Source organism: Alternaria conjuncta, assembly GCF_024043145.1.
Source record: "Alternaria conjuncta strain BMP 0040 chromosome Unknown scaffold_2, whole genome shotgun sequence".
In the NCBI taxonomy this organism is placed as follows: domain Eukaryota; kingdom Fungi; phylum Ascomycota; class Dothideomycetes; order Pleosporales; family Pleosporaceae; genus Alternaria; species Alternaria conjuncta.
The window spans coordinates 1,327,507-1,347,897 of NW_026250091.1; the positions used below are offsets into that span (position 1 = coordinate 1,327,507).

The following is a 20,391-nucleotide window of genomic DNA, read 5'->3' on the forward strand; positions in this document are numbered from 1 at the left end:
GCTCCTCTTAACTCTTCTTGTCCTTCTGGTCCTTCAACAGCGCCTCAACGACGCCCTCCACACTCCCCATCTCTTCCTTCCCGTTCCTCTCCACAACATCAGCCAATCCATTAAACACGCCGGCAATCTCCCTGAACACACTCGCCTCACCCGCCGTCCCACCTTCCGTTCGAAAACACTCACCAATTTGCACCATCTCCTCCACCCACCGATAAGCCTTCCCCGTACACCCAACCACACTCTTCTCTGCCTTCTGTCTCGCACCAGGGTTATACACATCAAGATACTCACGCAGTGGATCCAGTACACCCAGCGACTCCGCCGACGAGAAAGACTGCAGCGCCAACGCCGTAAAACCCTTTGACAGCGCCGCGAAACAGCATTTCAGCCCAGACGCTGTCCCGACTTCCCCACCGAGATACCGCGTGTTGAGTACTTCAGCTAGATGGGCACCGGAAACGGGTGCAGAGTCCAGGGTATGAGGTCCCGATAGGGGGATACCGGGTCTTGTCCAAGCACTCTGTTCTGTCTGTGACGGCGGCGGCGCTGGTGGGCCACCGATAATGCCCCCGTCTACAAACACAACATCTTTCTCATTCTGCTCAAACAGTCCCGCTACCCCCCTCACTGTGTCCGGACTAATAGCATTCAGATCCAAATACCACACCGCGCCCTTCCCCTTCTCTCTCCTGTCCCTCTCACATCTCTCCGATTGCAGCGCAGACACCACGCGTTTCGCCGTCGCCACAGCGTCACGTGGCGGCACGATACTCAGTATGTAATCTGCGTCTGCGACGAGCTCTTCGTCCGTGGCGTAGAGGTGTATGCCAGCGGATTCTGCGCGCGCTTTTGTGGCGGCGCTGCGGCCGCTGATGTTGGTTGTTATGCGGTAGTTGTGCGAGGTGAGGAGTGCGGCGATGCCGAGGCCCATTTGCCCGATTGAGAGGATGGCTACTGTGGCGAGGGCGGTGGACATTTTGGGTGGGGAGGTGGTGTTGGGATGGGGTGGTTTGGTGTGTCGTGTTAGGGTACTGGGATGAGACGATGATGTTGTTGGGGTATCCATGGTGGGGTGGGTGAATGCTGACGGGAGCTCTAACGCGGAGGGGTTAGTGGAGTGTGGGGGTAAGAATTTGGTGCCGTTTGAGCGCTGACAACGTCAAAGGGTCTGATTATGGAAAGCGCATGTTGATACCACTGTATTTCTTGCTGAGTTCTGATAAATTCGAGTGAGGACGACTAGCATCCTATACGGTCTCTTTCGTAACACTCTATACGACTACGTCTTCGCGTTCCACCTCAAGCGTCCCAACACTCAGAACGGCTTTAACGAGTTCAAGCTCTTAGACTCGACTTGATATCCATCAGCCTGGTAGCCACTGGTGAAGTACGACGCCGCCTGCGTGTTTCCCTTCATAGTCCACAGCATCCAGTTAAGGATCGCCTTGCCGAAACGGCCGCCATTAGCATCGCCGAGTGTACCGCCGTGGCCGACGGGAATGTTGCCTTTCCAGGTCGGAACACCAGCAGGCATGTTCTTGTAGTCACGCTCGCCCTAGAATCCTTGTTAGTTCATCGTGCACGCAACAGAATGGAGTAGGTAAGGAGAACTTACGTTGCCGTATGCGATGTCACCTGAACCACCCAATACGAAAAGTACTGGCTTCCTCCAGTTATTAGCCGCGGTGTAGTTTGTCAGCAGACCTGAGCTGATGATTCCGATGGTGTCGACGCGGCTGTCCCAGATGTTGTCGATGGCTTCGACGCCACCGCATGAGAAGCCTGCGGCCATGATCTTGCTCGCATCGATGTTGGCATAGTTTCCTTTGCCGGCGTTCTGGGTGACCCAGTCAATGGCCTGTCTCATGGTCTGAGCATTGGATGTACCGCCGCCGTTGGGGCCACCCTCAGCGATAGCCAAGAAACCGTAACTGGCGATGTTCTGCAGGAGAGCCGAGTTCGAGCGGCCGTCGGTGCTGCAGGCACCGTTGCCCCAGACGAGCACAGGGAGCTTCTCGGAGCCGGTGCTCTTGGTTGGGTAGTAGATTGTGTGGCCTTGGAGAGAGCTTTCGGTCTTGTAAGTGCCCGGAGCGTAGGGGCCTGCGCCACTGCCTTGCTGAGAAGATGTCAGTAGAGTGTTTGGTAAAGGAGTGGTGCTGGTTACCTGTCTGGCTTCTAGGTGGAGCGGTGTTGCGACACTGCTCTCAACACACAGAGCCGCAACGACAAGAGTGAATGAGTACTTCATGCTGATGGACGCGAAAGAATCGAGGAAAACGCAGAATGAGCTGATGGCGATGTAGGTAAGTGAGTCAAGTTCAAGGCATCTTATATACCAAAAAACGTCCCTATTACACTAAAACTTTCCCATTGTACCAAGACGTCCCTACCGTGCTAAAACGTCCCCATCACACTAAAAAGCCCTTGCATTCGTCCTCCATCACTTCTTGGCTGCCCACCGCACACTCTCGTCTGCAACCATTTTGATTGCGAAGGGATAAAGCCATCGCGCCAACCACCAGTAAATGTGGGCTTGATATATTCTATCGGGCCTATCTGGTCGGGGATGAGGCTCTAGTTGGGCCGCTTGTTATAGGTGGATCCGGGGTGAAAAGGTCACACATGCTCTTTCGAGTATGCGATCGTGCGCTAGCTAAGAATGTGTGCTTCAGCTTAATATATGGTGGGTCGACGTTGTCTTGGCCGGTGGTTAAGCTCCCTAGTCAGGTGCCGGATGAGCTCCTCGGGAGTCAAACGCAAGATCGTGCATCGGGGGATAGTATGTCGATTGCGGGGAAGCGCATCGCGTATCTTTATTTGCATGCCGGTTGATGCAAACGTGCAAGCATTGTGTTTAGGCGAGGTGGTATCGAGTATATGTGACCAAACATATACAACTTGGCGCACTGGTGTTTTGCCATTGCGTCACGGTGCTAATGCATGTTAGCGAATGTCCTCAATGCTGATTGACGGTATCAGATGCATCAACATCTAAGAGGCTAAAAGTGCGATCGCGAATGCGAAGAGGTGGGTAAGTCGTCAATTTTGGCGGCTATGACATTGCCGTCATTGTCACTCATTACCGCAGTGAACTTCCAAGGTTTGTATAACTCATCCGTTCTCAACCGCCGCTAAATCGAGGATTTCATCTATATTGTCTGCTGAAACTCGTACGCTGTGCTGATATCTATGTGTGCATAGCCTGCCGCCTGTACAACGGCCCACAAAGATGACGAAGGAGATCCATCAGGGTATCCCTCCAAATCTCCGATAGATCTGACCGAGATCGTGGAACACTTGGAGTAAATATGTTATCCTTGGCGTTCATCAGCTCTCTCTTTCGATGCTTTCACCCGCGTACCCAGTACCATGTCTGTCGAAGATCTAGTCCACCTCTTTTGATAATTGCTTGGCCGCGACATGACCTATTGGTCTGGGCACACAGCGGCCGCCGCCTGGTTCGCACAATCGTTGCCTCCATGCTGCCAGCATTGACTCTGAACGCCATTGATAGTAAAGAATGTACTGTAGAAGCACTGTGCCATGTTCTGTGTCGCGTTCTCGCAGCGGTAAAGACAACGTGGGCAGTATCTCGCGTAACTACCGGCTTCTTCCTCACAGATCTCCAAAGGCGTCGTGGGAGTAGGCGTAGGCGTCTGGCTGGTGCTGGTTACAGTCACAAGGGTGCTGGTGGCAGATGATGGTACAGGCTTGCCCAAGTTCCTCTCAATACAGTAAGAGTTATTCGGGACGACTTTGCAGCCATCAGCCAGACTTGGGTTCTGTTTCAAGCGTTAGTATGTGCGTAGAGTGTTGTGGCGTTCGTGTCGTACATATTCCGTCAACTGCGCATCTGTGAGTCCCCAGTATGCACCTATACTGGTGCATGTGTCGGTCTCTGCGGCGACATGCCACCATGAGCAGTCTGCGACGGTGTCTGGAGCCGCAGTAGTAGGAGGCTCCTCGAGATACGCTGCGCTGAGCAGTGGTAGCAAGCCGAGACCGATAGTGAGTGGAGATAGCATGGTGCAAGTATTTCGAGATGTAAGATGCAATATCGGCCGTGACGATATGAGTAAGTAGAGCGGATGACGGAGTATCTTTATACAATGAGCGTCATGTACCTAGATCTGATGGCGCCAGACCTAGACAGCATGCTGCCTGTGCAGTGCATTAGCCATATACAACATTCCAGGCTTCCAAGGGGCCTGATGATCTAGCTCTAGGGCAAACGTGCGAAATTCTGCTTTCCAAGGAACCGAGTAAGAACTTGCCGGACGGGGACGCTGGCAGCCTAGACGGGTGGAGAATTTCGCAGGATCTACGGGCCCCTTGGACGCCTGATGGCCGGCAGCGAATCAGAGTCAGAACGGCAGGACATGCATGTAGCGTAGATTTGGAGCTCGGGCTTGCACGGCGACGAGAGTTTGTATGTTGGGGTTTACCGGGCGTCAATTTCGTAGGAGTTGATGATAATCCTTACCCAACCAGTCCTGGTCTAAGGTAACAGCGCGTCCTGAGGTCCCGTCCACGGCTTCCTCAAGAATCCAAGCCGCACGAAGATGCAACGACCAAACCTCCAAAAACTCCGCTGCAGACGCGAAACTCACAAGAGGCATAGAAATCCAATTGCTCCATCGCAAAACCGCGATGTACCTCACTACACTCTACCCGGACTTCCCCGCTTGCCCCCACCCCTCCTCCAGACCAACACCCCCAAACCAAAACTTACGAACCAAAACACCGCGCTCAGAAACCCAAAAGCCTGAGCCGCAATCCACCTACTGCACATCCCATTCCTAACCATCATCTGATTCCACGCCCAGATACTACCACAATCCATACCATTCCTATAATAATCCTGCAGCAAGCCAAAGGCAGCGACCCACGCGCCGCAAAAGATAAGATCGCCGACAAAATTGACGATGTGAGACGTGGTGGGAAAGAGCCAGATGAGGGATGCGATGACCGATATGGCGGCTATCATGACGCTGTAGATGAGTCGGCCGTGGCAGTCGCTGGCGTCCATGTGGCGGATTTGGTGGAGGAGGATGGATGTCAGGACGAGGACTACGGCTGCGCAAACGAATTGCGCGAAGCGGAGGGTGATGGATAGGATGCGGGAGAGTATCATCGTGTTGCCGCGTGATTGTAGTGGGTGAGGCTTGCTGACTTGTAGAATGTAGATTGAGGATTGGGGTGACGGGTAGATAGTCGGAGTTGTGTAAGTGAAGAAATTTGGCGTCTTGTAGTAGGGATAGATATTTCTTCTTGCTCGCGTCTTGGGGGATGCTTGCTTTATATTTTCAAGTATCCATTTGACAAGCAAACGCGCGCGCAGACAATGAGGCTGCTGCACATGGAGGCATTATGAGTTCTTTTTCTAGTGCGGTTGCTTCCCATCACATGCCTTTAGACCAACGGCCTCTGTTTGCGCGCTTTGCTACGTGACACCGCCAATCAAAGACGCCTTATGCATCGTAATCCATCGAGCTCCTTACTGCAACCCATCATAAACCCCCTTCTCAGCCATGAACCATGCCGGGATAACCTTGGGATCGCCATTGGGAAGCACCTGCGAAGCCAGCATACCCGCAACCCCCTTCTCCCTATCTACCCACCAGAAGCAGTTACACAAGCCCATCCACCACAGCGTATTAGCCCCACGACCAGATTGACCGGGCTCAATTGTGATGAAACCCCCAAAACCCCATCCCTGAGGAGGGTTTCCAGGCTGGGGGTACATATCCGCTGCTTGGTTGACGAGCAAAGGGTTCGCGGGTGGGACGTTGGCACGTGCAAAGTCGGGCTGGGAGGGGATTTGGTTCTCCCACATGAGATCGACTGTCTCCTTCTTGAGGATGCGCTTCTGGGTTTGTGGACTTGTTCCGTCGTTCAATAGAGCAGCGAGGATCTTGACGTATTCGCTTGGTCTTGACCAGAGTCCCGCGCCGCCGGATTGGAGGAAGTCTTTCCGCTTTTCTTGGGGGCAGGAAAGAGGGCCGTCGTAGAGATGTTCGCGCTCTTTGAGGGTGCCGTCGGTCTCGCGTTGATGCATATGTGCTAGGTTCTTTTGCGCTTCCTTGGAGGGAAACATGGTTGCGCCTTCTGCGGAAATGCCTACGGGTGTGAAGACATGCTCTTGGAAGTATTCTCCTAGTGTTTGCCCGGTGACGCGTTCGAGAACGATACCGGCCCAGTCCATGTTGACCTGCAATTCTGTCAATATTGGGACGGGAAAAAGTATCTAGATGCAACTTACGCCATATTCCCACATACTGCCTGGCTGGTTTACCAACTTCGCATCGAGGATGTCGCGCTTATCTCCACTGCTTCCTTCGATGCCGTCGGCTACAAGCCTCGGATCCGCGAATCGGTATCCAAATCCTGCGGTATGGCTCAGTAGCATTCGTACTGTGATTCCCTTCTCTTGCTCAACACCGTTGACACCATCTGCATAGACCTTCTTCTCCGATAATTCCGGCACGGTTTTCTTGATGAATTCAGCATCATCCAACGGTACCTTGCCCTGTTCGACAAGCTGCAACACGGCAATTGCAGTGACCAATTTGGTGCAAGAGGCAATCCAAAAGGTGGTGGTCTGAGTGTTCATAGGCTCCTTGGAGTCTACACCCAGCATACCTGAAGCATGCTCGACAAGTGTTTTGCCCGATTTGTCGATAGCGTGGAAGGCGAGACCCGGTGAGCCATCTCCAATGAAACCATCTAGTGTGCTCTTAATATCTTCAACAGCTTTAGTGGAGAGAGGCATGATGAGAGCTGTTATGTGGGTGGTCATAGAAGGTTGATCGTAGAATAGATCAGTCTTATAGAAGTTGCGCTATGTACCGAGGGTATCAATGTCCCGCCTCCAGCATCACACATACTAAGCCGAATCCAGACATCAGTAGTGGAGGTATGTAACTAGTTGTGGTGGACGTAAGCCACCGCCCGAGTACGTTCAGGGGCTATACGGATAGGAAAGACCAATGAAAGGTACCGGACATGAGACAATCGAGCAGGGCGAACATTAAGGACGTGGACTTGTTGATATTGAACCTATGAGTCGCATAACCAGTGATGGTAGAGGTTGCTCGCTCCACCCTACGCTACCCCGCAGCGGGGCATCATTCGGGTCATTCGTACAGTAGTGCACATCCGACGGACTAATATAGCGTGCCATCAACGTGAGCCTACTGTTGTACTACTAAACAGGACTCATGAAGCGACTGCATGGCTCTCTCTGGATGGTATTGTGGTTCCCTCGGAACATACTTCGAAACATGTGACAATGGTCAGCGATTGATATAACCCGGTGGGAATTGGGTACCAAGATCTCTGGAATCAACAGGGCGTACTAGGGATAAGACAAGCGACGTGGCTTTCAGCCTCGCTTTAGCACTGTTTTCAGCTCCTTCAAAGCAGCCATGATCAGTGGGACGGCAACTGGCCCTAGTAGGGGTAGGTACACAGCCACCTTGTGTTCGTCAGGGAAGTAGACCTGTCCGACCATGGAGCGCTCGAAGAAAGCTTTTTCGGCCTCCACCTCTGCAGCACGGGCGTGTTCCAGAGCGCTTGCGAAACGGCCATCTCGAAGGAAGTCGCAGGCTTGCTGTAAATGTGCAATCGTCTCTTGCGTAGACTGGGCAACGTTATCGGGTACTGGGATAGAAGGAAGCTTCTGGTACACTTGAGCTAAGGCTCCCAACGTGGAAGATGCTGAGAAGATAAGGGATGCAGCTCGGACGCGTTCAAGAGTCGAGATGCGAAGTGGCAAAGATGCCGGACTCTGCGGCAGACCGAACAACGAGATGAGCTGATTCGAGAATGTGTGCATCGCTGGTGCGAGCATTTCAGCAGTCAAAGCAGCCGGCGTGTCTGCCTCGCCCTCTAAGTTCAGTATGTGTACACCACCCCATTGCGGAATTAACCAGCTGTTCCCTGCATTCTCCTTGACCAGAAGCGGAGACTGCGTGTGATCCGGTACATACAGAATGAAGTTGACGGTCGGCCCCTCGCCAATGCTGGGACTAAGGGGCCACTCAGCCGCGTTCACGAACCCACTAAGGTCTTCCTTGCGGAGAGTCCATGCCTTTTTAGCTTCATCGTACTCCGGCTGGCGAACAGACGGAGCGAATGTTGCGTAAAGTTGCACTTGTGTATCGACGGTAAAGTTGCTGATGGCGGAGAAGGCGTCAAGAAGGGGGCTCATGTACGTCTGGAGAGCAGTCTCGATGTCCCACTGGGAAGGTGCGTAGGAGGGACTGAACAAGGAGAACGTCAGGTGGTATGTTGGAGCATACTTCAGGGCGCGCGTGGACTGGCGCTGAAGCTCTGCGGACGTTTCTGGAGAAAGCGCCTTAACTTTGGCAGCATGTGCACCAGAAGTTGCCGACAACACGTGCGCCAACTGCGCCTGCTCTTCCCCAAATATGTTGTGTAGTTCCTGAGCGAGGAATGTAGCGAGACTCGAGCCAGTCGACGACTGCGATGGAATCTGGTTTGGCGAGTAGTACACGTCTAGCGTTGGCGAATATGGCTGCAGCTGCGACCGTGGCGTTGTGCCCGTCTCGACAGGTATCAGTCGGATGACCAGGGCCACGTCCTTGTCATCGCTCTGGATGCTTGTTCCATCGACAATGACTTGTTGCGAGGCGTTTTGCTGCGAGGGAGAATCGGCGAGCATAAGTCGGAGGTGGTGGGCAGAGAAGTCGTTGATATCGTCGAGGGCATGTTGCGTCGTACGGAGGAGATGTTGCGCATCCGTGGAAGGGATCGGGGCCTCTACAGCGATGCGCAGAGGGAAGACTGGCTTACAGACCTGCCGCGGTGTCAGCTGTGTTGTCGACAAGATGTCATACTTTGGAGGGTTCTACCTTGCCCTCAGCCCAGTCCGTCATGTCCTGCAGTGGCAGCTCTGCCCTGTAGATGGCTGTTGTCTTCAGCCATATTGGTAGGCCCAGAAACACCACGACCACCCAAAAGGAGAGGATGGACAGGCGTCGCAGCCATAAGCTCTCTTTCGTCTCGGGCGGAGGCTGCTTAGCCAATGCTGCCGCGGTGGGTGTCGAAGGCGACTGGGCGGACGTCTGCTTCAACTCGGCCGCCAGCGACGCGTCGGAATCTTTTGGTGCCGCCATGTTGCGGTTGACTTGTTCCATGCTGTCACTTGGGGCAATGTCGCGCTAACACACGCGTCCGTGCGTCTGGGTCCACCATTCACGCTCACACGAGACATCTCCAGTACCTCGCAACCACCTCATCCAAGCAAACGAGTGATCGGCCTAGAGCTCACGTTGACGTCAGATCATTTACTTTGCATGTTTTTGGGTTAATATAGACTGGACACTTGTTAAGCTTTTCCATGTATGGGGTGCAACCACTTTATTGCGCCATCATTCTAGCCTCATAGGACAGCAGTAGACTGTGATTCATTCATGTTTTCTACTCTTCATCATGAGCTCACTTCTTTTGAAGGAGCTTCGAAACGTGGAAAGCGTCAATTCAGATATAAAGTCCACCCTACTGACCTCGGAAGGGTCGGATCCTTGGCTGGGGTCAGATACAACGGAACGCGTGCAAGCAAGGCTGACTAGGCTTTAAAGCGCGCGTTACTCTGTCAGCTGAGAAGCTTCGTCGATCTGGCCTCTGACAAAAGGAAGCAGTACTTAGGTAGTTAAGCGGGCCCGAGCTGCAACGAGCAATTGAGTTTCAGCTTACTTTGTATGCTTTCTAGCGTGCGGTCTCTAGGCATATCCTGAGAGCCAGACAATTTGCACAGACTGCCTGAGTTACCTATTAATTATCTTCAACTTCATGTCTCGTGACAGCGACATGTTGCATGGTCGTGCTTTGTTGATGGTCTGCTCGTGAACGCATGGTCCGTGCGTGCCAGTCTGAGTGAATTCCAACGGAGCTATATCTAGCCCTCGCGCTGGATTCCTGGATCAATCACGAATCACCTAGTTTTTAAGTAGCTTCGCACTATTTATCACTCATCTCATAGTTTATCATGGTTGTTTTAGGGACGCATGCGATCGAGACAGGCCAGCAAGGGTCAGCACGCGGGGAGCTTCGATCGACGTTCTTGCCCCGCCGACTAGACTACTTGCAGCGACAAACGGTCCGTGCTAAGCGGGGTTGCATATCTGGGGAAGGAGAGCTACAGACGTGACGCGGTGCTTGGGCACGAGACTATAGTAGCTACCCCTCTCAGCTGAGACAGCTTCGCTCCTTCCTACTGCTCTCTCCTCCAACAACTTCATGCTCACTTCAACAACTTACTCAATCCATTCCAACTCACATCCTACTTCACATCATTCACAATGAGTGCAATCGCTGACAGCACCGATGGCCCTGTCGAGCAGGTCAAGGTGCTGTTTGCCCTGTTCCCAGGCTACAACACGCTCGACGTGGCAGGTCCGCTCGAGGTCCTCAGTCGCTCTCTCCAGGACTCTAAGGACAAGTGTAAGCCTAGAAGCTCAGTCAATTGAATGTTTGTTGACACCCCACAGCTAGCAAGGCCTTTAACTGCCAATTCGTCGGCACTGCTGCTGCCATGACGTCCGTCCAGGGTCTCACCATCAAAGCGGACATGGACTACGATGTAAGCATACCCGCGAGAAGCAAGGAGCCTACGCTGACATCCATCTCAGGACGCCAACGACGAGCTTGAGGACTTTGATGTCGTCATTGTCCCCGGTGGTGAGGGTGTCTTTGAGGTCCTCAAGAACAAGTCCGAGCCTCTCGGCCTCCTCACCAAGTACGTCGAGCTCCAGGAGAAGAGTCCTAGCAAAGAGCGCACCATCCTCGCCATCGACGTCGGTGCTCTGCTCCTCGCTCAGCAGGGCATGCTCGAGGGCCTTGCCGCTACAACCCACCCAGACTACTACGTCCGTCTCGAGACCATCTGTCAAGATGCGGCTAGACGCGACATGTCGGAGCGTACAGACGTCATGGAGGAGCGGTACGTCGTGAACAACGCCCGCTTCGACCTGGGCGAGAACCCCGACGACAACCCGTAAGTAGCACTTGAATTGCGGTGGCATGCAACGCTCACCATTACAGGTACATCATCAAGAAGTCGCGTGAGCCGCCGAGCGCTCCCGAGGGCACCAACATGGGCCATGCTCGTAGGAAGTCGATCGCTCGCAAGGGCAGCAACGCCTGGCGCGACTCTCGCCGCCGCGAGTCCATCGCTCGACGTGCTTCCATGCCCCTGGGTGGTATGCGCGTCATCACGACTGGCGGTGTGACTGCTGGGCTAGATGCCAGTCTATACTTGGTGGGTTCTTTGGCTTCGCACGACTCGGCTCTGGAGGTCGCTCGTGCTATGCAGTATTCTTGGGTCAAGGGCGTTACGGTCGATGCGATCGATGTTTGAGCTACGGCTCCCGCGCGACAAGCGAAGGCGTTTACGAGGAAGGGTTGAACGGAGATCTGAGAAGGTCATCTGGAACATGTCGGGAATCATAGAGATTTACCACGACGAATCATGTGAGGATTCATTCGAGAGTATGTAAAGAATCAAGAAATTCTAAAAGAGCTTTTCGGGAGTGTGAGGTGTCGTTGCGAGATGCGGCCGTGCCAGTGCGAAGCTCAAGCGTCTCCACAAGCTCCACAACAGGCGGGCAACCGATCTTCCGCTCTTTACCTCACCGGTTCCCACATGATTTGCATCGCAACTTGCGCAGCCGTCAGTCTTATCTGCATTGGCTTGGTTACAGCCTTCCTCATGACGTGTCTGTCATCTCGAATGAACGATTGCGCAGCGGGACCGGTCTATCTCGGCCAGCTTTCCACAGCCGTCGCAGCTCGGGAAATCCCATTCACATTGCTAATCGCAGCGTCCACCATTTCCGTGCATCAAGTGCACACTAACTTCACGAACCAGAACTATATAAAAGTGTAAGAGCTCTAAGGTTGTGAGATCACTAACGCATATGCAGTGATAGTCGTCTCATGCGGAAGCGTGTGAGCCACTGGACGTTGGCACGCAGTCTCGTCACAGTAATCAAAGGACTTTATCCGCGGGCGTAGTATGTCGAACCTGGTATCTCGAAGCGTTCAAGCGAAGCAAGCTCTACTCTCCGTCTCGTCGAACTCGACACAGCGCAGTGCAAGCTCGATGTTAGGCCAATCCCCGAAATATGCCGACCACGCTGTCCATATGATCGTTACGGGTCCTTGGACATCATGCTGCCAATTGAAGGACTTCTCCTTCTCTCTTGCTTTGTCACAAAGCCCAGAGAATATGTCTAGACGTCATACTCAAGCTCACTGTGCCCCGTCTGACTGAGTCTTGGAGAGCTGCCAACAAGAACCCGTCGATCATCGCTTGCCCACACGAAGACTCTGACGCTTTGACTGGCTTAGCATTACGGCCGTTGTTTTCAGAGCGAGCTTCTAACCATACTCAGCCAGTGTCTCAGTATGCCTGAGCCCTTTCAGTACGCTTACATGGTCCTGGGCCTATCATGTTCATCGCCTGCCTGCCATCTAGCTGATTCTGGGCGTGATCCTACGATGATTCAGCAGACGGGCACAGTACGAACTCTTTCTTAGCGCCAAGAATCGCCGAATGTGTAATGCTACCATCAGATCTCGTTCTCCGTTGGGTGAAGCGACGGATTTCCCGCCCCCGCATGAGGTAAGCAGCAACCGAAGCGCTTCGTCCCGAACCAATCGCGGAACATGTGATGTCAAGACTGATGCATGAAGATGGAGCTGTCTTAGCAGCCAAGTCTTTATCATCTAGGTCACTTCGGCATTTTGTCAACTTTCTGCTGCGATCGTCTAGTTGTTGACTTCGTATCTCACCTAAGAAGTCGCCCTGTAAGGATATGCTGCTTTACTCTCAGCTGTTCATCGCTCTCGTCTGGCGTGACTGACACAAGACCGCATCGAACTTTCAGCTCGAGCCAGTAGAAGTGACAGAAACACCATCGCTTACTGGAGTCATTCTGGTTGCCACCCAGGCAGGACGAGCAGAAGGACTACGACTACGTCGCCAAGCAAACGACTGTTGCTGAACGGCCGGGCCTATCACACGTTCAAATACGAAACATACAGGACGCCTGTAGACGACAACGACGGGGGTGGTGAACAACGGAGGCTGGAACATTTAGCCAACGGAAAACCATAAATACCACCTCGATTGTCTCTTCTTTCTTCTCAGAATGACAACACGTAACCTAAACGGCAATTGGATTGACACTCTCCGACGGCAATACGTCTACGACTTGAAAGACGACTCTGCCCATCCCATTAAATACCTTCTTTACAACCCCCACAAGAAGCAAGACTTGTACTTTGTTATCCCCAACAAGATCGAAGAGCCGCAACTCAGACGCTCTCTTGTCAAGTATCACCTGTCTACCAAGGGTACCTCAGTCGTCGAGTGGGAGAACGAGCACATCCAAATCATCTACCACCCTCGATACGCAAAAGAACTACGAGAAGCCGCCCAATCGGCCAACACAGAAGACACCCAGAACGAATCACCAACTCCCGAACAGCAAACATGAAGTTCACCCTCGCCACCGCTCTTCTTCTCCTCGCTCCCGCGCTTATCAAGGCCTGGAAGTTCGAGGTCTTCGAAGAAGACTGTATCACCTCTACTGACTTCAACGAAGGGGACGACGATGTAGAGTGTGAGGATATGGCGGAACCGCACGGCTGTTTCCGCATCTCCGAAATGGGTAGCTGCGAGATCTTCTTCCACGCAGATGCTGATGAATGTGAGGATGGTGAGGTCACTATGTCGTACACGGCTACGGACCAGGATCGCGATATCCAGCCTGACTTTGAGTGGAACAACTGGAGCGTTCAGTGCTAGATCTGAAAACGGATCATCATCATGGTGGATTGAAAGCTGGGGTGTGTTTGGTCCGGTGGACTGTCCAATCGCTAGATACTATACCTAGGTATTTTCTTGTTTCTTTGAAATATCGCTGTGATAGCATGCCAATCGTTAGATACATACTTCAATCGAATCTGTACAGATCTAGAGCGTTGACGTAAACGTCGCAAAGTCAGTGTGGACGCTGAAAACCACAGGAACGGAGTGTAGACAAAGCCGTCCGATCATTGCCTAGGTGCGCTGCAATAGGCGGCAGGCGTTTAGTGCTACTTGAGCTACTCTCACTTTTTTGATGTTAGAGTAGTGAAAAGAATGATCGGTAAACTTCATACAATTTACAGAGTATTTGTTCACTTCAACGTCACCTAGACCACGACGACGCTCGAGGCCTCCATGGTATCTTCACGAGCGCTGCAATCGACGGATTTCAGAACCTGCCTAATCGGGACGTTTGTCCTCACGCTAGTGGACACCTGCATGACCAATCACAACCACGAAGTGACAGACCCGCCTAAACTTGCCTTCGCCTGCACGCGTCTTCCCCAACGCAACCGCCATGTCTTGGCTACGACGAACCTAGGCAAGCCACAGATGTCGCAACACATGGGCGCAATGATTGGACAATGGATGTCCATCACGTCTTCTTCGCGACTGGAGTGTCTTGGCTTCTGCGCGTCTGTCTGTGCATGATGCGTGTGCCCAGCTTCAATTCCTCTCGAGGATATAGTCCATCCTTCCATTAGCACAACCATCCCATCACGACAACGCGCATGAGGTAGCCATCACTACCAATGCCACTCCAGTCACTCATAAGTTCGCTCCGGCGGCGCAGTCATCGCGCCGCTCCTCCTCCAGCCCATCTACAAGCCAATACCGAGAAGATACAATGGCGTCTCGTCGAAGTGTTTACTCGCATGTGGGATCTAGGGTTCACTGCATTTGGAGGGCCGCCTGTGCATTTTCAGATTCTGCATCGGAGGTTTGTGGAGGGAGTGGGATTTCAGGGTGGGAGTAAGTGGTTGGATGAACAGACTGTAAGTATGCGTATGCATATGCGTAGTAGTAAGCTCAACGGTAGAAGTACCAATGAGTTGAGTCATGAGAAAGAGCTGGGAAATTTACTTGGGACCGGATGAGAAGACGGAGAGATATGCCACTTCCTCGACTACCTATACAACAGAATGCCGCGCATCTAACAAAACTCCCCAGTATCAAGAACTCTTCGCAATCTGCCAAGCGCTCCCTGGCCCCGCCTCCACCAAAATGTGCTTCTGCATCGCCCTCCTCCACGCGGGTATAGTCTCCGCCATCTTCGCCTTCCTCCTCTGGAGTCTCCCTGGCGCGATCGGCATGTACGGCCTCTCGCTCGGCGTGCAAAAGATGCCCGAACGCCTCCCCCCCATCGTGTACGCCCTGCTCTCTGGTTTGAACGCCAGTACCGTCGGTATTGTCGCATTGGCTGCTGTTCAACTAGCCGAGAAGGCTATCAAAGACCGTGTAACACGTATCTTGGTCATATTTGGTGCGTGTGCGGGATTGTGCTATAATGCGCTGTGGTTCTTTCCTGTGTTAATTGTTATTGGTGGGCTGACGACGGTGGTCTGGGATATCTGGCTCGGACGACGCGTGGGTAAGATGAGAGCTGCGTATCTTGCTAAGAGGAGGAGAGCGAGAAATGAACAGGGTGATGCGGAAGAAGTTTCGGCTACCACGCAAACCATACCAATTGAACTTCAGCGGCCGGAAGCTGTGAAGAGGAGGGTAGGCACGGGCAGCTCGACAGATCGCATTGTGCCTGAGCAAGAAGAGGCGGGTCGGAGTCATGCTGGAGAACATCCGCTTGTTGATGATGTGACTTCGACGAATGGGCCTGTCGCTGATGTTAAGACTCACAACATCTCTGTCAAGGTTGGCATGTCGCTTATCGTGGGATTCTCGATCTCCTTCATCGTCGTCATGGTCATCCGTGGAACAGTATCCAGCACCCGGTCTTTCGATGTTTTCTCCAACATGTAAGCACCTTGTCTACCCAATCACTCCTCCCCTTCTCATCTCACACCACACAGGTATCTAGCCGGCACCATAATCTTCGGCGGCGGGCCCGTAGTGATCCCCCTCCTCCGCTCCTACGTCGTAGACCCAGGCTGGGTATCACCCCGAGACTTCCTCCTCGGTCTCGCCATCATCCAAGCCTTCCCTGGCCCCAACTTCAACTTCGCGGTTTACCTTGGCGCTTTGGCCATCGCCTCTGCCCCTACGTCTACGCCTACCATCGTAGGCGCCCTCCTTGGTTTCATTGGCATCTTTTTCCCTGGTGTTGTGCTCGCAGTTGGTGTGCAGTCTATCTGGCAGGTTATGCGCACCAAGGCTTGGGTGGCTAGTCTGCTAAGAGGTATCAACGCGACTGCTGTGGGACTGGTGTTCACGGCTGTGTACAGGCTTTGGGAGATTGGTTATTTGACGCCGGAGAGCAGTGATGGGAGGAGTTTGGCAGATGAGCCGTGGTGGGTAGTGGTGGCTGCTTTGGCATATGCGGAGACGGCTTGGTTTGGTGTGCCACCTGCCGTTGCGATTATCATAGGCGCCGTTTTGGGGTTGGGTTGGTATGGCGCTGTTGGCCAGTAGTAGACTGAATCGTAGGGGCTTCACGCGAATCGTCATGTCATCAGAGGTAGATGTGTCAAGAGATAACATGTGTATGTCTTGCTTAGACTATCTGTTGTACAACTGCTAGATGAAAACCATACCAAAGGGAATGATTAGGGGAGATGCGACCCGATAAAAGGACCTCGACCCGCTAGCAAGAACAAATACATAAGAAACGTGGGCCCGAATATCGGCAACACCAAGTACCGGCAAGCAAGCCAGTATTATACGCCCTCAGCACCGAAGCCTTGACCATCTAGTAACCAGTGAACCCCAGTCCGAACGCCATAACATGCCGATAAAAAACCTCAACGAAAGCAATAGTTGCACAAAAGGACAAGGTGATCTCCATCACGGCATGAGTCATGCCGCTAGAAGGCTATCGCCTCGTCTAGTTGTAGTATCCCCCGTTTGGCGCGGAAGTAGACGTGTTCGGGTCGTTGATCTTTCCACCTCCATTGTGAATGACTGGCGGGTTCTTGTATGATTTGCTGCGTGACGAGCTACCGGAGTTTGTGTATAGGCTCGATGAGGCGGCAGAGTAGGCTGCAAGTGTGTTAGAGTTATGCCTTTGAGGTGATCTGATAGGAGTTGACAACGTACATGTGGAGGATGTCGAGGGACGGGATGCGTAGGCACCCTTGCTCTGGCCGTAGGAGCCGTAAGATGAGCTGGACGACATGGTTGATTGGTGTTGAGGGTGTTGGAGGCGTTTGGATGCCAGTTGTGATTCGAGAAGATCAGATGAGTGATCGGCGTGTGTTGTGTGATAGACGGTAATAGAGTTGTATCGGGTGTATACGAGCCGACAAGGGCGTTTCGTGATGATAATCCGAGGTAGACTGTTGACTGAAGACCAACAAGAGGACAGCTGTGACTCTTCTCGAAAGATGCTTGATATGACTGTAGATAATTGATCGATTGACTGATGAAGAGAAGAAAGAAAGCAACCACCCACCTCAACCCGCGACTATTTATTCCAGGCAGACAGTACCTGAGGCCGCCAACCTACAAGACTCACCACTCGCAACCGTTGACTGTTCTTTGTCGCCATCGGAGTTCTCCTAACGCTCAATGTAACGCCGTTGCCTGAATCGATGGACTAGGCGCGTGGTCGAGGTGAATGACTGCGCGATTGCGATGATTCACACGCGTGGCTATGTTCACCTCGGGACAAGTCCTGAGGCAGGACACGCGTGTGCGCGAATCAGCGATTAGGCTGCACTTCCCGTTCACCATTTGACCTGCCAAGAGCAAGAGTCATCATGAGCGGGTGCGGATTTACCGAAGGAACCAGTTCAATCGGCGTGGACTAAGATCGGGTCACGGCTAGAAAGGGTCGAGGTGGTGACTCGCATGGCGCAAAGGGCGTACGCGTTGCAGCCATCTTCTCCTGCAAGGCACATCAAGCGAATCGAACCTATGAAAAGGCAGCAGGAAATATGTCAGAGACGCGTTACCCAGTGACGTGCCTGACACCCCAGGCGACAGCGGTCCCCGAAATGGATAATGACAAAGCGGACAGGACTGGTGAACGAGAAGGTCACCGGTTGACCGAAAGAAGATGGGGTGTGGGGGCTGGGGGCAATGTAGGTGCCTGGAGCTATTGCAGGCAGCATTGCAAAGCATTCACCGAGATGCAACGGCAAAAGAGCTCATCGGCGGCGTCCGATAATGAAGATAGGGGCATGGAATGGGAAAAAGGGCAGAAATGTCAAGGCAAAAGGCGGTGTTGTGGAGTAGGGTAGGAGGCGCAGTGGAAGGGTCCTGGTGCATGGCGGGGTTGTTGCGTAGCGGGAGGCCATCAATCCGAGCAAGGCTGTCGCGAGGCTGCACGCGGTTCACGTGGGTGTACATTCCGCACTGACTCAGAGCAGGTAGTTGTGGCGACTGCGCGGCTCTGGATTGCGCAACTGCGCATATGGTCCAGGTGTTTGCCAGCGCATAGCCGGTGAACCGCTGGAGAATCCAGGACCGAACTTCTCGCCAACTACGCTGCGCATGCGCAGTAAGGTGGGCCGAGGGACATTGTTAATTTCCAGTATGCCAACGCAGAGCCGGTGAACCGTCGGAGGCATAGCATCTTCAACGTGTGACTTGGGCTGCTTATCGAGCCCGGCATACATGGGCAGCCAATGAGTCAAAATCGTCATCAGTTGGTATCGAATGCATTGGGTATCGCTATATCCGCTCCCACAACCTCCATGTCTAATCATACAATCTCAGAGCACCATTCAGATCACCAGCAACCACCTTGCTCGACTCCCTCGGATGCCACTGTACTGACAGTACAGGCGCATCGCTCGCTGGAATCTTATGGTACATCTTGCACGTCTTCCAGTCCCAGAAGCACAAGAAACCTCCACTGTCACCCGAGCTAATGAACTGCCCGTCTGGACTGATCGCCACGTCTGGTGCATATCCAGCCACATTGTGCCCTCTGTAGCTCTTCTTTCGGTTCTGCCGGAAGCGGTCGGTGGAGCTGTAGACGGTGATCTGGTTGTCGGACGATTGGAAGGCAACGTATTTGCCTGACGGGTGGGGTGAGGAGCGGACCATGGAGAACATGTAGGGTTCCGCGATGAACTTGATAGGTACGGGAATGCCGTATTCCCACGCGCGTAAGGACTTGTCGTCTGATGTGGTGATGAAGCGGCGGTTCTCGTCGCAGAAGGTGATTGTGTTGACAGGTCCCAGATGGTGGTCGTATTCTTGTACCATCTCTCCGCTTCTTGTGTCGTACTGTAGGATCTTCTTGTCGCTCATACCGGCCAAGAACTCGTGTGGTGTGCTGGGGTTGATGCGCACCACGTGCGGTGTCTTGCCAGTTGTGAACTTGTTCAAGCACTTTCCCGTCTCTGTGTCCCATAGCTTCATGAAGCGATCGTAACTAGCCGATATGAACTGTGTGCCGCTGGGGTTGAAGTCGATGTCAACAACCGACTTTGTATGCCCAGAGTATGTTCGCAGGAGCTCGCGTTGGTGATAGACGTCCCATAGCGCAATCTTCGAATCGGCGGAGGCAGACAGTAGGAGATGTCCGCTGTCAGGCATGAAGCGAACCTGAGTGATCGACTTGGTGTGGTATTTGTAGGTGTGGATGAGCTTCTTCGGTATGAAGTTTTTAGGCTCGTAATCGCCGGTGAGTTTGATGTCGAGATCTGTGGGCACATGCATATACGTCCGGCCCTGGTAGTCGTACTGCTGGCTGCCAACAAACTCGCTCGTCTCGCCCTCGGCTTCGGTATCGCGGTAATCTGTGCCGGCGAGCTTCTTTTGCGCGGGCGCAGCGTTGTCGACAATCTCGTCTTCCTCGTAAACTATTTCCACCTCGACGTCCGACCCGAACTCGTCGTCTGAGGCAGCATCTGGCCTCTCTTCCTCATACTTCGCCCATGGTCCCTTGTATGCGCCTGCGCCAGTCACGACGCTCGAATCGCCCTTGCCCTCTCGCTTTCTTTTCTTCGACCCGTCGCCGCCCTCGATGGCGCGCTGACCCTGGCGGAAGGTGTGGTCGCTGATGTACGTCTCTGCAGCGAACCCAGTTGGCACCCTGCCCGAGCCGCCGGCGGGCATTCTAGCTGTTGTGGAGATTGGGTGAGGGTCGCGTAGTGTGTGAGAACTGGAGACAGTGTCGATATTGGGATTCGACAAGGCTGGAAGGTGGTCAGCGCGGAGTGTCGCATGCGAAGTTGTGGATGGAAGCTTCCCAGCTCACCAGAAAATGTGGGTTACTGCGCACGGACCACAACCCGACTATGCATTGCGTAGTTACATGTGAAAACTATGGTCCATTTACACAAGGCTAACATAACGCTATCATACCCCATAACTCGTTTAATCCCTCTTGGGTGAATTCCCATCCCCAAACCTGTCGCTCCAGG

At 53.2% G+C, this 20,391-nt stretch overlaps 9 protein-coding genes across 9 annotated transcripts; 3 read left to right on the forward strand and 6 right to left on the reverse strand.

Moving 5' to 3' along the window:
* Positions 1–7: 7 nt before the first annotated feature.
* Positions 8–976, reverse strand: J4E85_001562 (uncharacterized protein; the record flags this gene model as incomplete). Its single annotated transcript, XM_051465847.1, has 1 exon — positions 8–976. The coding sequence occupies one exon, from the start codon at positions 974–976 to the stop codon at positions 8–10; it is 969 nt and encodes a 322-aa protein (XP_051330404.1).
* Positions 977–1,315: 339 nt separating this feature from the next.
* Positions 1,316–2,248, reverse strand: J4E85_001563 (uncharacterized protein; the record flags this gene model as incomplete). Its single annotated transcript, XM_051465848.1, has 3 exons — positions 1,316–1,555; positions 1,616–2,116; positions 2,165–2,248. The coding sequence occupies 3 exons, from the start codon at positions 2,246–2,248 to the stop codon at positions 1,316–1,318; spliced, it is 825 nt and encodes a 274-aa protein (XP_051330405.1).
* A 3,249-nt stretch (positions 2,249–5,497) lies between these two features.
* On the reverse strand, positions 5,498–6,772 carry J4E85_001564 (uncharacterized protein; the record flags this gene model as incomplete). The annotated part of the gene is made up of 2 exons (XM_051465849.1): positions 5,498–6,211; positions 6,263–6,772. The coding sequence occupies 2 exons, from the start codon at positions 6,770–6,772 to the stop codon at positions 5,498–5,500; spliced, it is 1,224 nt and encodes a 407-aa protein (XP_051330406.1).
* Positions 6,773–7,384: 612 nt separating this feature from the next.
* Positions 7,385–9,161, reverse strand: J4E85_001565 (uncharacterized protein; the record flags this gene model as incomplete). The annotated part of the gene is made up of 2 exons (XM_051465850.1): positions 7,385–8,821; positions 8,877–9,161. 2 exons carry the CDS (start codon positions 9,159–9,161, stop codon positions 7,385–7,387), a joined length of 1,722 nt encoding a protein of 573 aa, XP_051330407.1.
* Positions 9,162–10,325: 1,164 nt separating this feature from the next.
* Positions 10,326–11,383, forward strand: J4E85_001566 (uncharacterized protein; the record flags this gene model as incomplete). Its single annotated transcript, XM_051465851.1, has 4 exons — positions 10,326–10,467; positions 10,515–10,606; positions 10,656–11,020; positions 11,068–11,383. The coding sequence occupies 4 exons, from the start codon at positions 10,326–10,328 to the stop codon at positions 11,381–11,383; spliced, it is 915 nt and encodes a 304-aa protein (XP_051330408.1).
* Positions 11,384–13,178: 1,795 nt separating this feature from the next.
* On the forward strand, positions 13,179–13,837 carry J4E85_001567 (uncharacterized protein; the record flags this gene model as incomplete). The annotated part of the gene is made up of 2 exons (XM_051465852.1): positions 13,179–13,383; positions 13,494–13,837. The coding sequence occupies 2 exons, from the start codon at positions 13,179–13,181 to the stop codon at positions 13,835–13,837; spliced, it is 549 nt and encodes a 182-aa protein (XP_051330409.1).
* Positions 13,838–15,124: 1,287 nt separating this feature from the next.
* J4E85_001568 (uncharacterized protein) lies at positions 15,125–16,486 on the forward strand (the record flags this gene model as incomplete). The annotated part of the gene is made up of 2 exons (XM_051465853.1): positions 15,125–15,873; positions 15,928–16,486. 2 exons carry the CDS (start codon positions 15,125–15,127, stop codon positions 16,484–16,486), a joined length of 1,308 nt encoding a protein of 435 aa, XP_051330410.1.
* Positions 16,487–16,898: 412 nt separating this feature from the next.
* Positions 16,899–17,189, reverse strand: J4E85_001569 (uncharacterized protein; the record flags this gene model as incomplete). The annotated part of the gene is made up of 2 exons (XM_051465854.1): positions 16,899–17,053; positions 17,111–17,189. 2 exons carry the CDS (start codon positions 17,187–17,189, stop codon positions 16,899–16,901), a joined length of 234 nt encoding a protein of 77 aa, XP_051330411.1.
* Positions 17,190–18,715: 1,526 nt separating this feature from the next.
* On the reverse strand, positions 18,716–20,083 carry J4E85_001570 (uncharacterized protein; the record flags this gene model as incomplete). The annotated part of the gene is made up of 1 exon (XM_051465855.1): positions 18,716–20,083. The coding sequence occupies one exon, from the start codon at positions 20,081–20,083 to the stop codon at positions 18,716–18,718; it is 1,368 nt and encodes a 455-aa protein (XP_051330412.1).
* Between the last annotated feature and the right edge of the window lie 308 nt (positions 20,084–20,391).